Source organism: Chionomys nivalis, chromosome 7, assembly GCF_950005125.1.
Source record: "Chionomys nivalis chromosome 7, mChiNiv1.1, whole genome shotgun sequence".
Taxonomy (NCBI): Eukaryota; Metazoa; Chordata; class Mammalia; order Rodentia; family Cricetidae; genus Chionomys; species Chionomys nivalis.
The window spans coordinates 49,386,952-49,411,043 of NC_080092.1; the positions used below are offsets into that span (position 1 = coordinate 49,386,952).

Consider the following 24,092-nt stretch of genomic DNA (forward strand, 5'->3'; position numbering starts at 1 on the left):
ATGTCACCATGCCTAGATCTAAGTGTTTTTTTCTTTGTTCAATGCCTGCCTTTTAAAAATGAAAAGCAGGCTTGTGTTAGTTTTTATTCAAACCTGGAGGACTCTTTATTTTCTCTGTCTATTTTTCAATAATGATTAGGAAAAAGATGTAGTTAGTGTGTGTGTGTGTGTGTTTATTGTGTGTGTGTAGAATGGAGGGAAGAAAAGGAGGGAAAAGGGGAAGGGAAGGAGGAAGGGATAAAGAGAAAGTATGAGAACATATGTGTGCGAATGCGGTGTATACATGTGTTATATACACAAAAGTACGTGCAGGTGTGAGTGTCTATAAACTCACAGAGGCCAGGGGAAGTCACTGGGTACCCTGATCCACCACTCTCCTCCAGAGGAAGTGACTGGGTACCCTGATCCATCACTCTCCTCCAGGGGAAACCATTGGGTACCCTGATCCACCACTCTCCTCCAGAGGAAGTGATTGGGTACCCTGATCTATCACTCTCCTCCGGAGGAAGCGATTGGGTACCCTGATCTATCACTCTCCTCCGGAGGAAGCGATTGGGTACCCTGATCCATCACTCTCCTCCAGAGGAAGCGATTGGGTACCCTGATCCACCACTCTCCTCCAGGGGAAGCGATTGGGTACCCTGATCCACCACTCTCCTCCAGGGGAAGTCATTGGGTACCCTGATCCATCACTCTCCTCCAGATGAAGCAATTGGGTACCCTGATCCATCACTCTCCTACAGGGGAAACCACTGGGTACCCTGATCCACCACTCTCCTCCAGAGGAAGTGATTGGGTACTCTGATCCATCACTCCTCCAGGGGAAACCGTTGGGTACCCTGATCCATCACTCTCCTCCAGGGGAAACCATTGGGTACCCTGATCCATCACTCTCCTCCTTATCCCTTTGAGTAGAGTGAATTAGTGAACCTGGAGCTAGGCTGGCTCTCCACTGCTGACAGTGCTGGGGTCAGAGGAACATAGGTAGGCAAGTCCAGATTTCTTTTTTAAAATAAATCCTCACACTTACACAGCAAGCACTTTTACCCAAGGGGACATCTATTCAGTCCTGATGAATATCTGTAATGCTCTTTTGTCCCCAAAGTAAGGATAACTATTTTTCAGAGTGTGACAAATCACTTAAAAGTGTTACACATTTCTCTCTGTACTTCCAAACAATGTGGAGGCTCATAAATCCCTTACCAGGGAACCACTAGGCAGGCACACTTTCTCGCAAGACCCTGTGCTCTTACCTACCTCTCCGTTTCTAACAGTATTGACACAGGTTTACAAGGCCCACAGCTAATCACATGTGGCTCAATGAGACTCCCACGTGCATCAGCTGCCCCAGATTAAAAAGGAATGTACTCTTTCCCCATTTCTTGATATGGCAACTGGCTGAGAGAATAAAGAATTCCCAGTTTTCACACTGGCAGACAGAGCTTCCTTTTTTGATCCTTGTCCATCTTCCTAGATACTCAAGTGAGCATTCCAGTTCCTTCAAAACACAAGCCACTCAGAGGGAGGGGAGCAGCAGTGCACACGGGTGCCATAGCGCATGTGTGGAGCTCAGAGGAAAACATGCAGGAACAGGTTCCAAGGATCAAACTAAAGTTGCCAAGGCTTGGTGGTAAGCATCCTTACAACTGAGCCATCTCACTGGTCCAGAACGTTTCAACTCTTCACGTGACCTCCAAACCCCATGCCCCTCTGAGCTGTGGCACACACCTCTCATGGAACTGCTGGCTGACCACGGCGGGATGCTGTTCCGCTTCTGATAGAACAGGATGTAAGCCCCCCTGCTGTTGACCTCATCCTCTCGCAGGGGTTCCACCGTGCTGTCGTCATAGCTGTACCACTGGCCATCCAGGGAGTTCCGGCAATAGGCTGCAAAAGTCCAACCCCAAGTTCAATGCTTAGAGCCCCAAGGCATGAGCAAAACTCAAAAACGGACACACTTAAAGCTGGGTGACAAGAATACTCATTTTTAGCTAGAATTGATTTCTGGGAAACCAGAAGAAGACAACAGTTTCACCGCTAGTAAGATCTTACTCGAGTGCTCACTGGAAAGTGAGCATTCACAATGCCATCTCATCAGGTACAGTCACTCCTAACACAGAGTCTCACATGTCAAGGCTAGGCAATACTGTAGCCCACCATTCACCCATCTCTAAATGGCCATGGAAGGGAAAATGGAACCCTAGAATACCTCTTCCCACCTAAGGACTGGAGTCCAACATTACAGAAAGATGAACACCATTCTAACTGCTTCCAACCAGCTACAGATACCCTCCACCTGGCCCTCCAAGCTCAGGAGGTCCTGAAGCTTACAGAACACAGGTGGCTACATCTGTCTTGTTCTTGTTGATGCCACCTTTAAAATGTTATTGGAAGGAAGAAAAAGGAAGGAAGGAAGGAAGAAGGAAGGAAGACAACCTTTCAAATTTACAGATTTTGCAAACCCAGGCCCCGGGCTGGACAGGTCCCACCGGCTCTAACTTGCTGACCTTTGCACACATCACAGCTAAACACCCAGTAGTTCATCTTTGTTCTTCTTTCCCCTCTTGCCACACCCCACCCAAAAGCCATTCTTACTAACGGAACTCCCAAACTATGTCTAGGAGACCACGTCAGTATCCAGTGCGAACTCTCTTGAGGCTCAGAAACCATCTCAGACTGAAATTCTCGCTTGCATTGCTCCTCCAGTATCCACAGAACAGTGATTCTGAAAAGCACACTAGGAGATGTTTTTACTCTTCAACTTCAGGTCTGGAGCTCCCCACTGTGACACAGTAAAATGGTTCCTGAAACTCTTGGATCCTCCAAAGTGTCATGTCTATGCTGGTGATCTGTATGATGACTGTGGCCTCCAAATGACTTCAGGGTGGGGTCAGTCTTAAGGAGGCCAAGGAAGCAAAGGTTGGGACTTTGGGGCAATGAGAAGAGAAAAACCCAAAGACCAGAAATAGAACCAAACACAAAAACATAGCCTCATGGAATTAGGTGGATCTTTCAATTAGTAATGGTCTTGTAGCAATTGGTATAGGGGGATGTTGTAGGGGACATCAAGAAACTTCAGAGGCTACACAACTGTCTCCCACATGCAGAAGGTCTAGTTCGGGCCCGTGCAGGCTCCACAGCTGTCGGTCTAGAATGTGTGTGAGTTCCCATGAGGTTGGGACTTAAATGTGAAAATCTAAAACCTCAAAAGCCCTGGGAGACAGCATAGAACAATTGCTTCATAGCCCTGCATGAAAAGGGCTTTCTAGTCACACCTCGAAATCCACAAGTCTTTAAAGAAATAATTGGCCATTCAGCTACCTAGAATAACAAAACGTAAAACTTCTGTAAGACAAGTGACCTAAGGCACTGTTGGCACAGTCTTACAGGGATACCATTAACAACAGGCATGTGGAAACAGTCAAGGATACGGGCGAGGCATTCACAGAAGAGGTGCACAAAGTGCTTCAGCAGGGGAGAGGCTAGAACTGAGGCGTCATTCACTCATTTGACTGGCAAAACTCCAAAGGAGCAGCATTACTCGTAAGAGCCAGGACCCAGATACTACCTAGATGCCCCTCAACTGAAGAATGAATAAAGAAGATGTGGTCCATTTACACAATGGAGTATTGCTCAGCTTTAAAAAATAATGACAGCATGAAATTTGCAGGCAAATGGATAGAACTAGGAAAAATCACCCTGAGTGAGGTAACCCAGACTCAGAAAGACAAACATGCTATGTCCTCATTCATAAGTGGATACTTGATGTAAAGCAGAGGACAACCAGACTACAACCCACAGCCCCAGAGAAGCTAGGTCACAAGGAGGACCCTAAGAGGGAAGCGGAAGGGGAAATAGATGAGATCTCCTGGGTAAACTGGGGGTGGGGGCATCAGAGAGGAGGGGATGGGGGATGAGCACATGAGGGAACAAGAGGTTCATGCTGGAGGAGGGATGAAGTGGGAGAGCATCTTGATAGAGGGAGCCATTATAGGGTTAGGGAGAAACCTGCTGCTAGGGAAATCACCAGGAATCCACAAGCATGTTCCCATCTAAGACCTCTAGCAATAGTGGAGAGGGTACCTGAACTGGCCTTTCCCTGTAGTCAGATTGGTGAATACTCTGTCATCATAGAGCCTTCATCCAGTAACTGATGGAATCAGATGCAGAGATCCACAGTCAAGCACCAGACCAAGCTCAGGGAATCCAGTCAAAAAGGGAAGAGAGATAGGTTATATGAGCAAGGCAGGCAGGCGGGGGGGGGGGGGGGGGTATCAAGATCATGATGGGGAAATCTACAGAGACAGCTGAACCAAGCTCATGGGAACTCACACATTCCCTGACAGCTGTGGAGCCTGCATAGGCCCGAACTAGGCCCTCTGCATGTGGGAGACAATTGTGTAGCCTGGTCTGTTTGAGGGTCCCCTAGCAGTGGGACCAGGATCTATTCCTGGTTCTATTCCTGGTGCATGAGGTAGCTTTTTCGAGTCCATTCCCTTTGGTGGGATGCCAGGCTCAGCTTTGATGGAGGGAGAGGGGTTTGATCCTGCCCCAACTTAATATGCCAGACATTGTTGACTCTCCATGGGAGCCCTTAAGCTTTGGGAGGAGTGGGTGGGTGGGTGGTAGTTTGGGGGAGGTAGGAGGGAAAACTGTGGTTGGAATGTAAAATGAATAAAAAATACAAACAAACCCCAAAGGTGTCTCTGTGTAGGATGTGGTGAGTTCTCCGGGGAAGCAATCTCCCTCTGTGTGTGTGTGTGTGTGTGTGTGTGTGTGTGTGTGTCTCTCTGTCTATCTCTCTCTCTCTCTGTCTCTCTCTGTCTCTCCCTCTGTCCTACTCTCCCTCTCTCCCTCAAAGAAAGGGTTTCTCTGTATAACAACCCTGGCTGTCCTGGAACTCACTCTGTAAACCAGGCTGGCCTCAAACTCATAGAGATCCACCTGCCTTTGCCTCCTGAGTGCTGGAATTAAAGATGTGTGCCACCACACCCAGCTTTACACTTTAATTTTTAAAAATTTGTTTGTATGAGTGCACGTAGACACATCCATATCACGGCACACATGTTGAGGTCAGATGACAACTTGAGGAAATCTTACCATATGGGCCCCAGGGATTGAACTCAGGTGCCTCTGAGCTATCTTAGCAGCCAGAAGCAAGCACTCTCTTACTGCTGGGAAGAGAACAAATTCCTACACGCCCAGGTGGATTTACAGAATTTGTCAAAATGGAGATCCAGAGCAGGGGCCTTGTTCAATGTTAAGGTGCCTGCAGATCCAGAGTGGGGGCCTTGTTCAATGGTAGAGTATATGCAGACCCAGAGTGGGGGCCTTGTTCAATGGTAGAGTATATGCAGACCCAGAATGGGGGCCTTGTTCAATGGTAGGGAGCCTGCCTACAATGCTTGAGGCCCTGGTTTTGATATGCACACACAAGCATACACACACACACACCAGCTAGCTAGCTACTGCCTTTCTGAGATTTCGCCCTGTTGAAAGCTTGTCATATACTGGGCAGTGGTGGTGCATACCTTTAATCCCAGCACTTTGGAGACAAAGGCAGGCAGATCTCTGTGAGTTCAAGGCCAGCCTGGTCTACAGAGTGAGTTCCAGGACAGCCAAAGACACACAGAGAAACCTCATCTCAAAACAAACAAACAAAAAAAAACAAACAACAACAACAACACCAAAAAAAAGCCCCAGCTTGTCATATAGGAAATGACATGTGTCAAAGGTTACAGAAGCATTACTGCAAAGCGGAAGAATGAGCAGTGTATGCCCTAATCCTCTATATACTAGTGTGGAAACTTCTAAGCTAGATTACTAAGTGAAAAAATCTAGCTGCAGAATTATATGTGCAGTATTCAACTCTTGTGCTTAAAATGAGTGATAGAGTAAAACCTAAAAGTCTCTCTTTATGTTGTCAATTTTTAAAGATATTTTTTTCAATTTTTAAAAATAAATACAAGTAAAGAACTTTCCAGAACTGAAGAGCAAGCATAGTGCCTCCTGAGTCCTGGTAAATGAAAAGACCCACAAAAGGGGGCAGCCTGTGAAATTCCAGGGCACCAGTGATAAAGAACCTAAAAGCTTCCAGAAAGAATTAGATCCCAGACAAAGAAAAAGAAACTGGCTGACCCCATCTCCAAAGCAAGAGCCTGTTCCTCACCTCCAATCCCTTTGGAGCATCCTTGTCCAAAGACAATGAGACAATGGTTATCAACCTAGAATTCTATGTCCAACCAGGCTGCCAGTCAAGGGCAGTCAAAACATTTAAGACATGCAGTGACTCAGAATGTCACACTTCCATGGCCCTCTCTTAGGAAGCTAGAAGGTGTGCTCCTCAAAGTGAAGAAGTCGGTGATTGTCTATGGTACCCTGTATGGAGAACCTCCTACTGACACATTACTAAACCAGCATAATTCGTAACTGCATCCAAATATCTATTCTTGAACCTATACGTAAGTTGCTCTCACCCCTCATCTACCAAACTTGTCTTTGCAAGAGACGGAGTATAGAAAACCACATACAATCAAGCTGCAGAGAACAAGTGACCACATGGCACCCAGCCCCAACTGGCACATCTATAACACAACTCCTGCACCAAGGCTCAGGGAACATCAAGGAAGAGGGGGTGGGAAGACTGTAACAGCCAGAGAAACGGAAAGTCTGCTGCGAGATTGTATCTCCTGGAAATGTCAGGGAGCTACACCCAAGAAGTCTCCACCACATCGCTGCCTGAACAAGAACAAGACCAACAGACATGATAACACAGAGGAAGTAACTCACAGGGCCCCAACCCTAGACAAAGAACTACAAGCAACTAAGGAAAGCTGAGAGGAGAAAATACAGGGAACATCCCATCCTGTTGGTTACCTAATACCAAGTGGTCAGACTGAAATCATATATATATACTTAACAGTATCTAGACTAAGTACATTGTATTTACATGTTTAGGAATTTATGTGTACATGCACACATGCACACACACACAAAGCAAATGAAAGAATGCATTTGAGAGAGCAAGGCAGGGTTACATGAGAGGGGTTGGGAAGACTAAAAGGAAGGGGACAAGTGGTATAATGATATTTTAATTTCAAAATAGTAAAAATAATTGTTAAAAAAATCCCAGGTGAATACAGCAGAAAGGATGCCTCCCTAAATGCATATACACATGGGTCTCAAGAGATCTGTGCTGCAGAGGAAACGGACTGGGAATCTGACTGGACAGGGTCCTTCAGATGGAAATTGGTGACCCCCTCACCTGGTGCAGGACAGCGCAAGAGTCACCTGGTGCCCATTGTAACCTTCATATGCGCAGTCAAGACCCATCCTTCAACCCTTCTCTGTTCGCCCACAAGGTCCTCGTCTCTCTTTTCCTCTCTGAGGGCACTGTACCAGCAGTGTGTGCACACCGTCAGAGAGCACATCCCACACCTCTCCTGAGGCTCACAGGATCAGCCTTCACACTGTGTACCCACTGGACACTGAACTGCTGCTGCCAACAGCTCTCCTACAGACTTCTGTGACCTCCAAGATGAGTCGAAGGAATGGCATTGGTCAGGAAGTGGTCAGTCATGTTAACTCTGAGAATACTTAGAGGGACAACTTTAAGCCACTGAGAGAAGCACTTGGCAGTTTGTTTCTCTCTATATACGTCTACTACTTCTAAATTCTCCAGGTGAATAGAAATGAAAAGCACCCCACAGAGTAAAGGGATGCAGAACCTAGAGAGTAAGACTCTGTGTTGAATCATAAATGAAGGCAAGTATCATGTCCTGGCTCTGGTACTTACCCTCCCATATCTGCTGTGCCTGAAAATACAAGTAGTTACCAACTCCCGAGCAACCATCATCCTGAGTCAACACCAGCTTCCCAGGGAACTAGGCACTGTCTCTTTTCCCGTGTGCAAACCAACCGTGCAGGACAAACCAACCACAGTGAATGGGAAGAGTGCTGGCCTTCAAGAAGCACCAGTTCTGGGGACATCTTGAAGCTCTGGCTACAGCCAACTCACATAGCTGTGGCTGCTGCATGCAGAGAGGCATGGCAAGGCTCACCTGTGTAATGCCCACCTTGCAGACTGCCATGGTGGTTGCAGACAGCATACAAGTCATAGAGGAAGTCCATGGGGTAGGTGGTGGGGAGGCAGATCGGCTGCTTCCAGGAGGACCAGGTTCCAGTCCCTGCCTTAGAGTTGGTGCTTCTTCGTGCGACATGGGGAGCCATGTTGAGCCCAGACAGTGGGAACTTCACCAGCGTGGAGAGCTTGTTCCTTCTCTCCCCGACCTGACAGAACCGCTTCAGGTGAATTATCAGGATGTCAGGCAGGGTCCACAGGCTCAGCTTTACCACACCCTGCTGGAGGACTTGGCAGTGGGGACACTTCCATGCATCGTCCTGGGCCAGCTGCAAAGGAAGCCATCAGGACTGTAAGGCCACCACAGTGCACAACCAACCCACCACAAGGCTGCCACCCATCTCCCAAGGCGGGACCTGTTCCTCCTTGGTATAGGACTGAAAACATTCATCCAGGGTACAGCTGGGCTGCTGGTGTGCCTGCTGCTGCCGCCACACACTCTCTGCATCCTGGACCCGCTCCTCCTGGAGACTGCCAAACAGGCTGGATGGAAGGAGAAGGCACAGCATTCAGAGCTCCCCCTCCCAGAAGGACCTGTCTCCACACAGAGAAACCAGGCCGGGCACTGGACAGACAATGCTACCCTCTCCGTGGGTTCCTGAAACCTCCTGCACCCCTAACTTTGCAACTAACTCTTAGAGAATCACCTATCTCCCCTACCAGCTCCTCAAAGGACCAAGTTCTAGGCTTACCCAACTTAGCACTAGTCATAGTACCTGATGGATTGAAACATGTCCTCTCACAGTCTGGCCGGTGTGCTGAGGTGCTGTGAGAGGCAGCCAAGCAGAGTGATGAGCCTGGATTCAAGTCAGTCAGCCTGGCTTCAAACCCCAGCTCTGTGTGTATGAGCCATGTGACTTGTGCATCACCTAACCTCTGTGCATCTCAGTTTCAACCTTCAGGCAATGGTAGTGATAAATTCATAGTCCTTCCCCATAGGGTGTGATGAAGATGAAGCCAAGAGCTCATGGGAAATAAGTGTTCTGAGAATGCATGGCCCAGGCTGAGGGTTACATGAGGGTTACTACTCCAAACACCCCACTGGTCCCCATCACAATCACCCACTGTGATCAGGTACCCACTGTGGTTATTTATAGAGGCAGTTCTAAGTTCTCTCAGAGGAATGGGGTCCATCATAGTAAAGGTGTGTACATAGGATCTTACACACTAACTGGGGGACACTGCGTCCAGGAAAGGTTTGTGGGTGGAGTCATGCCCTAGCCCAGCTCTATAGAAGTAAAATTCCATTAACTCACCGCTCCATGACAGAGCTATCCCACTCCACAGCCAGCTTGACATGAGGAGGGCCTCCTGGCTTCCTGAGGTGCAAAGCCCTGAGGAGAGAATGAGGAAACCTGTCAGAAAACAGAGCTTCCTTCCCGCCTGTTCTCAGGGCTCAGCAGTCAGCTTCCCCACGCCTCTCTGGAGAAATGTTCCAGACAAAAACACCCCAAACTGACTAAAAACCACACTGAAGGGTTCTAAGTTGGCTGAAGGCTTCAGTTCCTTGCTACCCCTTAACGCTCTCTACTGATCCTCCCTGGAAGTGGGAGCTCCATGCAGAAGCTGCGTCCTTCTGGCTATTAGAACACAGTTAACTGTTCCACTGAAGGCCCAGCTGTCTTTTCAGTGTTTACAGGGAAGTTACACATTGCAAGGTTTGAATACAAAATGTCTCCCACAGCTGGTAACATTGTTCTTTAAAAGGGAAGCTTAGATGGAGTAGGTCACTGGGGGATGGGTCACTGGGTGTATCTCATCTCTGATTTCTTCCTGTATCTCTTCTGTTTCCTGTCAAACATGAGTTAAAGAATATCGTCAAGTATACAATGCTCTGCCTCACCACAGGCCCCAGAACAACAGAGCCAGCCATGATGGACTGAAACCATGAGACAGAGTCAATCTTTGCTTCCCTCAAGGTCTTCCTGTGAGGTACTGGCTCACGGCAGCACCAAGTCAGAAGAACACCCTGATGAGCTTTGTGCACACAAAGCCAATACTGATGACACCCCAGGAGAACTCACACCTGCCCCCAACAACAGTGCAGAAGAATCCCTGCAAACCCACCCACACCACCCAAAGGCTTCCAAAGCCTCATTGTGTTGACAATCTCAGTGAGTCAGACGACAGCCCCTCCCACCTTCTGGGGCTCCACCCATTTCAGAAAAAGCAGGAGAAATGAAGGAAGAAAGTGGAGGGTAGGAAGTTATACCCTGAATCAAGAAGAGCAGGCACAAGTAGTTGCTGAGTTCACACCCAAAATACTGTTTAGGATTTGTGACAAGACTGTCACCAAGACGATTCGATAGAAAGTTCCGGACTCACATAAGACACAAAGTGAGATGAGACTGCATACTTGGTAAGAGCGGACATAGCAAAGGACAGTCTCTGTCCCTTATTTTCAATAGATTTTGCATTGCTTTGTCCTCCTGCTCTCATGTACTTAGGTGCTTCCTCTCAAGTTCCTGTCATGACCTGGTAAGAGCTCGCTATAGGCTGGTTCCAGCCTGCAGAGTGCACGTTGAGGATGTAACTATCATCTCCAACACAGAATGCCATGGGCCCTTCTTCCCTAGGGCTTCCTTTTCCTGTCAGACCAAAGCAGGTCCTGGCTGACATGGATGGCTCCTCTCTTCCTAACTTAGCAGTTAAGGAGGGTAGGAATAAAGTATGCTGGAGAGCCTTCTGGTCCATCTCAACATTCTAGACTCAGCACCTCAAGCAGACCCAGCAGGAAACCAGAGACCCGTACTATGGCATATGAGAATGTGCTCTATGGGAATGTCAGCAAAGGTATCAGATTACTGATGAAGAGCAAAATCAGCCCATGGATACTGTACCAGCCCTGAAGACTGGGCTGCACTGTAACAAGCTGTTGAACGGACATGTGGAGCATCATGAAACCAGAAGCACAGGGCAGTGCCACAGTGGCTTTATCCCTCAGCCGTAGTCCACAACCCTTTACAGTTTAGGGCCCACGGTCCAGCTATAGCGTTTTCACCCACCTCAGAGGGGACACTCATTCCCACTGAGGTCCATAGTATGACTTAAACAAATGATTATGGTGCATCTGTTAGACCGATCTGGGTGTAAACTCAGGCTTCTCCATTTACCTGCTGTGTAAGTATGAGCAAATTGATCTCTGGTAATCTCATTGCTCCCTCATCTCTCAGTGACCATTGCTGGACATGGGGTTAAAAAAGAAAAATAAAGGAGCAAAACATGTCTAAGGACCCAACGAGGTGGCTAGAACTAGAGAGGAACTGATAGAGAATGGCTAGTATTGTTAGTAACTTTACTGCTCTGTAGACTTCTTGGGTAAACCTAGCTCAGTAGGAGCATGAGCCATCCCTTCCCTTACCTGTCAACTGCCCAGTGACAGAGGGGCCGGCTGTCCTGTGGAGATAAGTAGCTGCAGGCCAAGGAGAGCCCCACAACCCGGATGGAGAACAGAGTCCCCAGGTCCTGCCATGACAAAACCAGAGGCGACAGTTCATCACATAGTCCCCGGGCTGAGCAATTGACTCTGTGACACACAAATTAATCAAAAGGGCAAGCACTTTATTTCCTGCAGTATTTTGAATATTCTCTTAATAGCTGGTATTTAAAATAGAGAGCTGCAGAGGCTTCACTGTTTTGAAGATTCAGTCTCTTAATGCAGTGATCTAATGCCATGCTCGCTATACTGAATGCAACCCCTCACACAATGAACACACATACACAGAAACAAGTGTTTAACTGGAGCAGATACTGATACAGTAAGTGGAAAGTAAAGTCTATTCGTAATTAATTATCGGTAAGTAGTTCAGCCTTCTTTATGGACATGGTTATCATCACCACGATGAGACAGTTGTGCAAAATCAAGTTCATATACACATGCTATGATATTCTAGCAGTTCTGAAATTGAAGCAAGTCTTAATGTAAGATATGCTTATATTATAGATGCCTCAAAAAAGTCAGTGGAACAAACAAGTCGGTTCAAAAGTAGCCAGAGGATCTGAATACAAGCTTCTCCAAACATGCAGATAACAAAAGCACAATAAAGATGGTTACTACCATTTGTAGATAGGAAATGAGAACCAATGAACCAAGACCACAATGAGCTGTCATTTAAACCCACCATAACAACTGTATTTCTATCTATATTCTAATTTTAAAAGAAGAGAGGAATATGTGTTGGGGAGGATGTGGAACACGCACAGTTGGTGAGAAAAGGTAAAACAGTACTGTGGCAATCGACTGTTAGTTTCTCACAAGGTTGTACCCACAGCTACCATCTCATCCATTAACTACTCCTAAAACACTATACACAGGGGGCTCCAAAGATGTTTGGATAATCATGGTCACAACATTGTTTCCGATAGTCAAAAGATGGGAACACCTCACATATTGGTAACAGATAAGTGGATAAATGAAATGCAGTAGACAGACACAACTCAATTTCACCCAGATCTTAAAATGGAGTAGGATGGAAAGGTAGCTTGGTGGTAGAGCACATTCTAAGCAGACTCTGGGTCTGACAAGTCATGCACTTGCACACACACACTTGCACACACACACTTACACACACTTACACAGAGATCATAATATGACAAGTAAAGAAATAAGAAATTTAGCACCTGTGTGCTAGTGACTCATCACGCTTATCTTTAGCCTGAACTTGTAAGCTTGAGAGAGCTTCACTGTGCCCAAGGCCTCAGGGTCCATCTTGGGCACCATCTGGAGGGAAACCTAGCATATGCCACGGGTATTCCACTATTAAATGGGTACAGGGCTTTTGTAGGAGGATTGTTTAAACAGCTGAAAGTATGAAAGTAATAGTTACATAGCATGGCAAATGCAATTAACATTTACTTATGAATGGTTAAGTTCTATATCTTGCCAAAAAAAATCAGTGTAGTTCATTCAAATAAAGGAAATATAGTTTTTAAAGCTGTCACTCAAGAACTTGGCTACAATGAGAAAACACTAAAATTTCCTTCTAATTAAAGCCGATGACAGATATCTGAAAATCACGGGGAAGGTTGGATTCTGTCTAGCAAGAGATGAGGAGGAACGGACGCATTATCACTCCAGGAAAGAGTAATGGCCAGCACTTCAGAAGACCAAGAGGTCCAAAACACACTGAGACAACTGTGAGGGGCTCCTGTGGCAGTGGCAGCAGCCATGTGCAAGGGCAGGCAGGCCAGGGGATAAACCAGAGCCACGCTGTCGAGGGTCGCTCTGCTTGGATGTCTCTTGTTTGTCTTCCCGTGTTTGTTTTCACTGAACACTTGGTCTATACAGCAGCCGATTAGGAGGGAGGGTCTTGTGAGAGGCCCTTCAGTTACTGGGGTATCCTCAAAAGGGACTTTAGTTCTCCAGCTCCCCCATCCCATGCTACACTTGAGATGTGACGGTTTTGTTCCATATACGTTCCTGCCACAGCATGTCACCTCCCGTCATTCTCATGGCATCTGAATCCATGGAAGTGCCATGACTCTGAACCCCCAACACTCTAAGGCCTATGAGCCTTTCTTCTTCCTGAGCCAGTTTCTGTGGGATTTAAATGCAGGGATGTGACACTGACCAGCACAAGGGCCTAGGCCAATGGTTTTCAACCTGTGGGTCATGACCCCTTTGATGTTGAATGACCCTTTCACAGGGGTCACCTAAGACCATCTCATATCAGATATTTACATTTCGTAACAATTTTGTAACAGTGGCAAAATTACAGTTATAAAGTAGCAATGAAAATAATGTTATGGTTGTGGCCACCACACATGAGGAACTGTATTAAGGGGTCACAGCATTAAAAATGTTGAGAACCAGTGGTCTATACAGAGAACTTCAAGGGAATTTGCCCAGCTCCTTGACTATGGTCAAAAGACAAAACAAAACAAAACCCCTCATGTATCCACCAATAATAAATGTACAATTACAAAGTATGGTCGATCCATGGTTTTCTATGGTTTTGACAAGAGCAAATCAATGGCTGGAGCTTGCTAACCTCAGGGGCTTTGATTCAGGTTGGCCATGGAAGGGTGTACACTTTCCAAGAATGTTCCCTTCAGTCTGGGAGAAAGAGTTGTCCTTTGTCACTGCCAACTGACTGAGCCTTGCTGTGTGCACAAGAAGGCCATCCATTAGACAGATCCCAAGATCTATGTGGAGGCAGCCAACCCTGCAGAAAGAAACAGTGCTGCACTCACACCCGAGTTTACATGGAGACCATAAAAAGATGTTTCTGCAGTGATAAGTCTTTTTTTCCATGATTCATGCAAATTAATTCTCTCAGCAAACGGCTCGTTTTTGTAAGGAACACTTACTGTCCTCTATTCTAGGCTAAACAGATTTGTCTTCGAGCCTTCAATGTATGTTCACGACGCTTAATCTCTTCAGCTCCGTTTTGAGAATGCTGAATAAATTCTTTTCAAATTATTGCCTCGCGGAGCCAATCTTTAATACAGTATTAAGAGGATTAAGGATGGGGGCTGGAGAGATGGCTCAGTGATTAAGAGCAGTTGCTGCCCTGGCATAGGATCTAGATTCAATTCCCAGCACCCACATGAGACAGCTCACAACTACTTGGAACTCCAGTGCAGGGGATACAATTCCCTCTTCTGGCCCCCTGACACAGTGCACATGTGTGCTGTACATACAGATAAGGAGGCACACACATATATATAAATAAATAAATCATAAAATTTTAAAACAGAGTATGGATTAAGTAGGAGGGCTATCCTGAGAGCATAAGCATTCTGAGCATGTGATTCCTGGAGCTGTACATTTACCAACAAGGAAAAGGACCCAGGGCTGGGCTGAGGCTGGATGCACTTGAATTCGGCTAGCCTCACGGATGGCTTGATCAGTTTCTAACATTGAAAGACTGTAGGGCACAGAAGCAAAAGTATATGCATGTGACATACAAGGAGCAAGGGTAGCTGGGAAGGGGGAGGCAGCTAGAATCAATGCCCACATGAAAGTGGTGCACCCCCTTTCAACAATCCCTATGCACAGTCTGGGGGATAGCTACCACTATTACTAGAGAGCCTGACCTACTTGTGGAGAAGCTAGCTTCTAATTCCGGCTCTGTGGTATAAGGAACAAAATCCTTTAGACATAAAAGTTTGGACAAATATAGTGAAGGTCTTTAATAAGTTGTTCTTTGGTATGAACCCTAAATCAAATGTTTGGGGCTGTCTTTGAGAGAAAGAAATAGCCATGTGGCAGATTATCTATGAAATAATTTGGTATAACCCCATTAAAAGGCTCTTATTACACAGTTTCTGAAACAAGATTTTCAAAACTACTGATGCAACCCTGAAAATTCCAACACCTTCCCTGCCAGAGCAGTTCATGACAAAGAAGCGAAAAACCAAAGCTTTTATGGTGAAAGTCAGTGAATTTTTAAGCTTTTAAATTTTTTGGAGCAAAATAAGAAATTATTTTTCCTTGAATTTTTAAACTCGGCTTCTTAAAACAAAATTATTTTCTCATCTAGATCTTCACTCGTGAACATCATCGTCAACAACCATTCATTTTCCGCAGAAATTACATGTCAAGGGGCTCAGCAGGCAAAGGCATCGCTTCCAAGCCTGACAACCTGAGTTCAATACCTTCCAGACCCACAGGTAGAAGAAGAGAAACAACAGAGTCCTCTGACACCCACATGGGCATCACGGCACAAATAGGCGCACAAACACACAATAAATAAATAAATAAATAAATAAATAAATAAATAAATAAAATTTTAATTTTTAAAATAAAAGCAAAGGAAAAAAGAAATTCTCTCTAGAGCCAGGTGTAATTTGTGCCTGTAACCTCAGCCCTCGAGGAAGCTGAGGCAGGAGGACTGTCGCAAATTCAAGTCAATTTGGACAGCAGAGTAAGACCTTGTCTCAAGAAAGAAGGTTGAGGAGAAGAGGAGAAAAGAAAATTTTAACAATTATCTTCAAATTTTGATCTATATGAGTAAGCTACAACTAGCGAAAACTATGGAAAGCCACAAAAACACGAAACTGAGAATAACAACGCAAATGCTACTCTTTATTTCAGGGATCGTTGTGAAAGTGTCTCCTAATGTGAGAGATGAAAACATCAGAAGCCACACATCCTTGCACACAAACTGCACACACACACACACACACACACTTCTTGAACTCACACACAGACCTGTGCAGGGACTTCACTCCTCATGAGGCACCGAACCTTGCTGAGAATACACTGTTGTAGCTGGGCCCAGGATATCGTTCTGTCTTCCCGTATCAGGAACGGTGGCCCAAACCTGAAAATGCAAGGAAGTAATAAGTTATTTCTGCAGGGGAAAATTCAACAAGAGTCATGTATGTTTGCTTCGCTCTGGTTCCTCTCCAACAGATTAGTGAACAGTTAGGAGCCAAGGCCTACATGGAGTTGCCAGTTGCTTATATATTACACGCATAAGCTGCTGCCTTGCAGACTGTTCCAAGGGCCAGGCTCCCACAGCACAGAGCAGGGAAAGGGGGTGTGGGAACCAGAGCAAAGCATCCATATAACACACTGTCCTATCTCAGGAATATTGCTGGGAAGTTTCCCATATCCCAACCCACTGAATGTCCAGCAGTGGGCTTGGCAGTGAGCACAGGATATACCCATGGCCCCCTGCTCTGCCACAGTCACCCTTACCCTGGCTGTGGGAAGATCTGACTGAATAATGAGAAACCACTGAATCAACATTGCTAAAACTGAGCATCACTGAGGGAACCTGTCTGGATGGGGAAGGGCACCCCGTGCAGCCACTGAATGGACGGGTCAGCTCATCAATCTATCCTGTGTTGCTATGCAGTTTGAGTTGCTTCCAGTTTGTTATTGTTTAAACATTGCTGCTGACAGCAGGAACTACACATAGCCTAGGCACAGACCCTCAGCTACATGTTCTTCTAGGATGGAGATTCTATAAACAGAAAGGCAAAGCCAATGCTACTTAACCTCCAAAATGTCCTACAGAAAAGCCATGTCAGTCTACTAGGGAAGCAAGTACCTTTATTCAGGTCCCTGGATAAAGAGCTGGGTTGTTTTGTTTTGGGTTTTTTTTTTAGTTTTTTGTTGCTGCTGTTTTGTTTTATCATCTTATCCCATAAGTTGCTTTATTCTTATTCAGAATGAGTGGTTCAGATTTCCTTAGCAATCTGAAGGGCTAGGAATAGAATCTCGCCACTGCAGTAGGAATTTTCGCCTTGCCAATGACACTGAATCTTTTACCTATGCATATCCAGTGAACTTATTTTACTATGTACGAGACATGCTAACTTATTTAAGTGAGAACGAGGTTTCCTATGATATATGTGACCCTTCACCTCTCATGAGGCATATGTATTTCCCTCATTTTCTTTTGCCTTTAAGTTTTTACATTTGGTTTCAGATTAAAATGTTCAATTTATTTAAAACATAAGCCTTCTCCTTCGTGGTCCCTTATTTTATGTGCTTCAAAAGGGACCTCTTCTACTCAAAGACATAAATATTCCATGTTGGTTTTCTGTTTTGTTTGCTTTGTTGAAAAAGAGACTCAGGAGGCAGGCGGATCTCTGGGAGTTCGAGGCCAGCCTGGTCTACAAGAGCTAGTTCCAGGACAGAAACCAAAACTACAGAGAGACCCTGTCTCAAAAAAGAAAAAAGAAAAGAAAAAGAAAAAGAGACTCAGTCAGGGGAGCATGCCACCTAGACTGCTTTTCAGGTAGTTTGTGGCAATTCTTCTGTGATTACCTTTTTAATTAAGTTGGAATTTATATGTACAAATGTATGACAAGAGGAAGGAATGATTTAAATAAAAAGTGATTTGCTCAGCCATAATTATTGGATAATGTATCCATCCCTAGGACAATGAAATAGATGCCATTTTATCAAATAGTAAATACCTAAAGATACTTTGGCCTATTCTGTTCTGTTGATTATTTTCACATTCTTTTACCCATATCATAATTTTTTAACAATTAAAATTTTATTGGCCTGTCTATCACACTACACATCCATGATTCCAGGAGGTAGCAGACTGAGGCAGAGGATCACGGGTTTAAGGTCAGCCTGAGCTACACAGGGAATTCAAAGCCAGCCTGGGCTAAAGAATAAGACCTCAGTCTCAAAAAACAAAAAACAAAACAAAACAAAATCAGCAGCAGTGTCACTGTGGCTGTCACCATCTCTCATCCTCCTTTCCCTCCTCTCCAATATTTTCTGGTTATTCCTACTGCCTTATGAGCCCAGATAAATTTTAGAACTATTTTATCGACCTAAACCTACCTGATTAGAACCACACTTTGTTTTTGTTTTGTACTATATTGCTTGTGTAGTGCTGGAGGTTGGTTCCAGGGCCTTGTATACGCTAAGCACACACTGTATCACTGAGCCATACGAGAGTTCTCTCTCGCCCCCACCCCCATCTATTTCTCTCTCTTTTTTAAGATTTCTTATTTTATTTTGTGTGTATGAATATTTTGCCTGGATGCATGTACGTGTACCACATGCATGCCCAGTATCTGTATAGGCCAGAAGAGGATGTCAGATCCTCTTGAAGAGGGTCTATGAATAACTGTGAGCCACAGAGGATGTTGGGAACCAAACTGGGTCCTCTTCAAGACCAGCAAGTGCTCTTAACCAATGAGCCATCCCTCAAGCCCCCAGAATATTTGCATTTTAGTTGGCAGATGATAAATAAATGTATGTATAGGGCACAATGCAATGTTTTAATACATACATACATTGTAGAATGAACAAATCAGGGTAACAGCCATCACCCCAAACAGCCATAGCTTCCTTCAAGACATTTTATCTGATTATATTAAAAAGTTCTCTATTTTTTTAATATTTATAATATAATCCATCACTTTCCTGACCCTTTAATTAGTTTGAATCACTTTCTAGCTCATGTCTTCTAGACAGACTACCAGACAACAAACAGTGGGGTTTTTATCTCTACTTCTTCCACCCTTTTCCTCCTCCAGGGATAGGTCTCCAATGTAACCCAGGCTGAACTCACAATCCTCCTGCCTCAGCCTTCTAACTAACTGAGATTACAGGTGTGCCTGGCCACGGCTCATTTGCCTCTTGTAGCCAGTTTTCTGCACTGCGTGGCTGCTGCTAGAACGTCGTGACACGATGTAAAATAGTAGTGTGGGCAGTCACAATTTCTCCTGCAATTAACAGCAAGCCTCTGATGTTTAATTAAGGACGGTGTCAGCCATCTGCTCAAGGCAATTACAGCTAATCCACTAGCTCAGAAGCACTGTTCTCTCATCTTCTGCTTTATTAACACTGGGAATAGATACTTAACTTTATCCAGTTAAAATTATTCTAGGTAGACTCCAAGGATAGAGCCCAATACGGTGATCTACCCCTGTAATCCCAGTACCGGCGCAATAGAGACATGAAGATCAGAAGTTCTAAGTCAATCTTGGGTACATTGTGAGTTTAAGGCCAGCCTGGGCTACATGAGATAAAGAAGGAGAGGGAGGGAAGGAGTCAGGGAGGGAAGAAGGAACTGAGGGAGGGAGGGAAGAAACCCACTCATCACATGACAACAGGAAAGAGACTCACATACCTGCTTGCCTGCTGCCCTGACCCTACCAGGTTACAGAAGAGGATGAGCACCCTCTCACTGTGGAGAGGCTTCGAGAACCGCTGGCTGTCACGGACTGCCAAGCGCGGTGACACTGACAGACCAGATGGATGAGCTGGAGGAGAGAATGACACCAGAGCATCTATTCACCATGGGGGAACGACACCAGGGGACTCTGAAGGGAGATGCTGAGGCTCTCGGCATTGAGTCAGTTGGCACCTGGCATATACAATTCATATACATATGATATGATTTTGCCGTTGTAGTCAGTCAATGATTTTAAAAGATGAGCCAGGGTTTAAGTAGCAATTTGTAAAAGCAATCTGGAAAATACCTTCAAATTACTTGGGTTGTTTTTATGTGTTCATCCAAAAGAACCTTAGAGCACCTACTACCAGAGACAAAGGAGAAGACCTGAGCTAGTCTCTTGTTCCTGTCAATTCTGAAATACTGATTTTTTTTTTCAAGGAAAACGTGTTACCCATGATTGAATGTGAAGTTAGGGCTTATTTCCCTGGGTTGCAAAATAGTCAAGGTCAATCAGTGTTTTGTTCTGGATTATGCAGCCCAGAATTCTCCTGTTGACTCAGAGAACATCAAAACATCTGCTTCCCACAGCTCACTGCCTAGGCTACCTCAGGACAAACGCTCAGAGCACAGGATTCATCTGAGCTATGGCAGCTACCATTCACATTACCAACCCTAGGCTTTTTCCTGCCATTCTTACCTATGATATATATTCATTTGTAAGTTAGATATAGTAAGAGAATAATAACACAAATTAATAAAATAGGATGATAATAAGTTACTATCCTAAAAGTTATTTTAATATCCATCAATTGTGAGGCTGGGGCATAGCTCAGTAGTGGAGTGACTATTTGACAAACATGCATAAATCCCCAGGTTTCATTCCCTAGAACCTTAAAACAGATACACACACATTAGCAATGGATATTTCCAAAATTTTTCTTTTAATGCTTTTAGAGCATAGGGGTGTAGGTAACAGAAACTCAAAAAAAGGAATCTGCCGGTAAGTGAAGGCTGCTGCATGACGTGGGATTCCCCTCTGTACGCTGTGAATACCACTGGTTAGTAAAGAAACTGTTTTGAGCCTATAGCAGGGCAGAACAGAGCTAGGTGGGGAAAACTAAACTGAATGCTGGGAGAAGAAGGCAGAGTCAAGGAGAAGCTATGGAGGCTACCAGAAACAGACATGAGGAGACTTTGCCAGTAAGCCACAGCCACGTGCTGATACACAGATTAATGGAGATGGATTAATTTAAAGATGTGAGTTAGTAAAAAAAAAAAAATACATTCTTAAGCTATTGGCCAAACAGTATTGCAAATAATATAGTTTCTGTGTGGTTATTTCAGGTCTGAGCTGCCAGGAAGCAAGGAAACAAACAAGCCGCCTTCCTATGACAGCTGCATGCTGCAATGGGGTCTTAAAACATGGTCTTCTAAACCAGCTAATTGTGCTAAAATGTACACTGATGGACAAGGAAGGTCATCTGAAAAAAAAAAAAAATGACCACATTCACCAGTCAGAGGTTCAGGAAAATTACAAGCATTAGGAACTGCTAACAGCAATAGCTGTGAGTGTGTGTGTGTGTGTGTGTGTGTGTCTGCCTGCCTGCCTGCCTGTCTGATCTCTTTGCCTATGTATAGCTCAACTGGTAGAAATCCGATAAGGACTGAGAATTGTAACAGTCCCCAGACAAAGGTGACAGCAGGACCTCCTGCTAAGCAGGGAGTGGTTCCCAGAGAATGGTCCCAGGATCTGCATATTCAGCATCTTCAGGAAATGTGATTGACAGGCAGGTTTTTGGGCTCCAGTGATTGACATGCAGATATTCAAGCACCCCCTCAGATCTTTAAATCAGAAACTGTAAGGGGCCCAAAAGTCTGCTTTAAGTAGCCTTCCTTGTAATTTTAATACTCCCTGAGATTTTAATATCCATCATCTGTAGATCAAATTACAGAGGAAATGAGCCCAACAATTCGGAATGTTGAAGCTAAATATCTGCAGTCTCCACACCCCGAGAAGACCCCCTCAAATCCATAACTCACACAAAACAAATTATTTCAGGCACTACTGTACCTGAGAGTGTCCCTGGACCGGGTAAGGGAGGGACTTGGAAAGCATACACGTTATCGCCCTCTGCAATGGTATTCAGATCCTCTTCATCAAAGAATGACCGCTGGAATCCATTGGGATACAGTTCAACCAAGATCACCTGAAATGAAAAGGAACATTTTCTCAAAAAGAACCCAATAGATAAGAATCAAAAAACAGGGTCAGCAAGATGGCTCAGTGGGGAAAGGTATTTGTTTGCCAAGCCTGATGAACTGTTTGAACCCACATGATGGAAGGAGGGAACTAAATCCTGCAAGGTGTCCTCTAGACTCCACATATGTGCATGTGTGTACACACACATACAATAAAGATAAAGCTTAAAAGATAAACAACTCAGAGTCTTAAAACTTATTTCTTCTTTCCTTCCAAGAGCCTATATATTTAAATCATAAAATATAGCAAACATAATAATTAGATTAACCACAGACATATTAACTGCAACCATACACATACACACACAAAACTAAAGTTTTATACCTAGCTAACCTACCATAGCACAAGTAGAAAAAAAGCACTTTGGATAAATAAAAAGTGTTTTTCATGAACAGTGTTCAATTAAGAAGGACTAGATATGGGGTTACTAACTTTTCTCATACAATGTCATGCCTGAAAAACAAGTTCATGGAACACTGGAAGAAGCAGGTGGTTTTACACTACAGAAAAGAGACCTGGCTGCCCCCAAAACCAATTCAGCACCTCAATATACATGTCTCATAGAGCCCCTTTGAGAGATACTGGCTAGGAAGTTCCCTTATAAAAGATATAGTTCAGGCTTTAAAAAAAAAAAAGTTGAATCAGAAGAAAATTTTGAGTTATAAAAAAGAAATGAATCAAGGAAAATAGTACACATTGAGTTTAAATCTTTACTCTACATTTAAACCATAAGACCAAATAAAACTATATTTAACTAAAATAAAGGGAGGGGAAATATATATTATAGAACAATAATAACTACTATCTTACTATCTACAATAATTTATTTTTGAGGGGCTCAGGTCAGGGTCAGAGTCAAGACAAGCCCTGAGTACATGTCCCCAGCTGGCCTGACCTAGAACCTGGCAGCAATCCTCCTGCCTCAGCCACTCAAATGCTGGATTATAGGCATGCAACCCCAATACCTGGCTTCTATCTGCACTAATATCTAAACCAAAAAAGGTGTAAGGGAATCAGAGTAAATCCAAGATCTCTGTGTAGTTTCGAGAATTTTTAACATTAGGTTTTGCTCATTATTCACACTGGCTTTGGTAAATAAAAATTAATATATGTATCACAAATCACAAGATATAGAATAAATATGCCCAGACACTTCCATTCCCATACGCAAACATGCCAATCAAAGAAACCAAAACATCCAGAGGGATGCTTAAGCTCCGGTCAGACTGCCCATGCTGTACTGACACCATGTGAGTCCCATTTCCCTCGCAAAGGCACCTGGTGCTTCACACTGCAGACAGTTCCACTGCCACTCAACCTCTGCCTCTACCAGACTGTCCCTTTTGACCTTTTCATTACTGTCAATTCTCCCAAAGTGCTCTCCTTCTTTCTCTACACACACACACACACACACACACACACACACACACACCTCCCTACAACACTTAAAAGTTCACTTGCTTTTACATTTATTTATTTTGTAAGGGTGGGGTCAACCACGGCATGTGTTTAGAAGTCAGAAGGCAACTTTCCAGAGTCAGTTCTCTCCCTCCACATAGGCGCTGGCAGGTCAAACTCGGGGCATCAGTCTTGATGGCAAGCACCATTACCTTCTGAGCCATCTTGTAAGCTCCACTTTAGAATTTACAAGGAAAATATTGCATTATTTTTCCCCTGTGTGAGAATTTCATAACAATGCTACAGGTAGAGATGGAGGTCAGGGCTCCTGAGGTAGAGGTAGGAGGCAGCCAGTGGAATGGTAGAAGCTTTGGTAACCAGGGTGGTTATACAAATACACAGACAGCCACAACCGTAAGATGTATATATTCTTTGTCATATGTACACTATTACTTAACAAAAAAGGTTACACGTGTTTTCGTTTAATTTTAAAAGTTCCTACCAGGCTATCTGGGAAGCATAAATTTTATAGTTAAAGAAACAGAATTCTGGCTGATCAGCTACTTGCAGGGTCCAAGCCAGAGAGCTGGAGAGCAGCTGAGTCACAGCTAGAACCCTACTCATCTAAACTGTCAACTCGACTGGATTTCATATCACCATGGAAACATACCTGAAAATACTCAGGAATGTG

General features: G+C 44.6%; 1 protein-coding gene across 2 annotated transcripts in view; it reads right to left on the minus strand.

The window, feature by feature from the left end:
• Positions 1-24,092, minus strand: part of Usp43 (ubiquitin specific peptidase 43) — a 69,785-nt gene that overhangs the window by 19,066 nt on the left and 26,627 nt on the right. Inside the window, exons 6-13 of one of the 2 annotated variants that reach the window (XM_057775103.1) lie at positions 21,815-21,950; positions 19,696-19,828; positions 16,296-16,407; positions 11,502-11,605; positions 9,397-9,474; positions 8,497-8,623; positions 8,076-8,409; positions 1,729-1,887 (exon numbers count right to left, since the gene is read on the minus strand). In XM_057775103.1, coding sequence (XP_057631086.1) covers positions 1,729-1,887; positions 8,076-8,409; positions 8,497-8,623; positions 9,397-9,474; positions 11,502-11,605; positions 16,296-16,407; positions 19,696-19,828; positions 21,815-21,950 — 1,183 coding nt within the window. Of the gene's footprint in view, positions 1-1,728; positions 1,888-8,060; positions 8,410-8,496; positions 8,624-9,396; positions 9,475-11,501; positions 11,606-16,295; positions 16,408-19,695; positions 19,829-21,814; positions 21,951-24,092 lie in introns of both variants that reach the window. The other variant, XM_057775102.1, reaches the window with a different exon arrangement.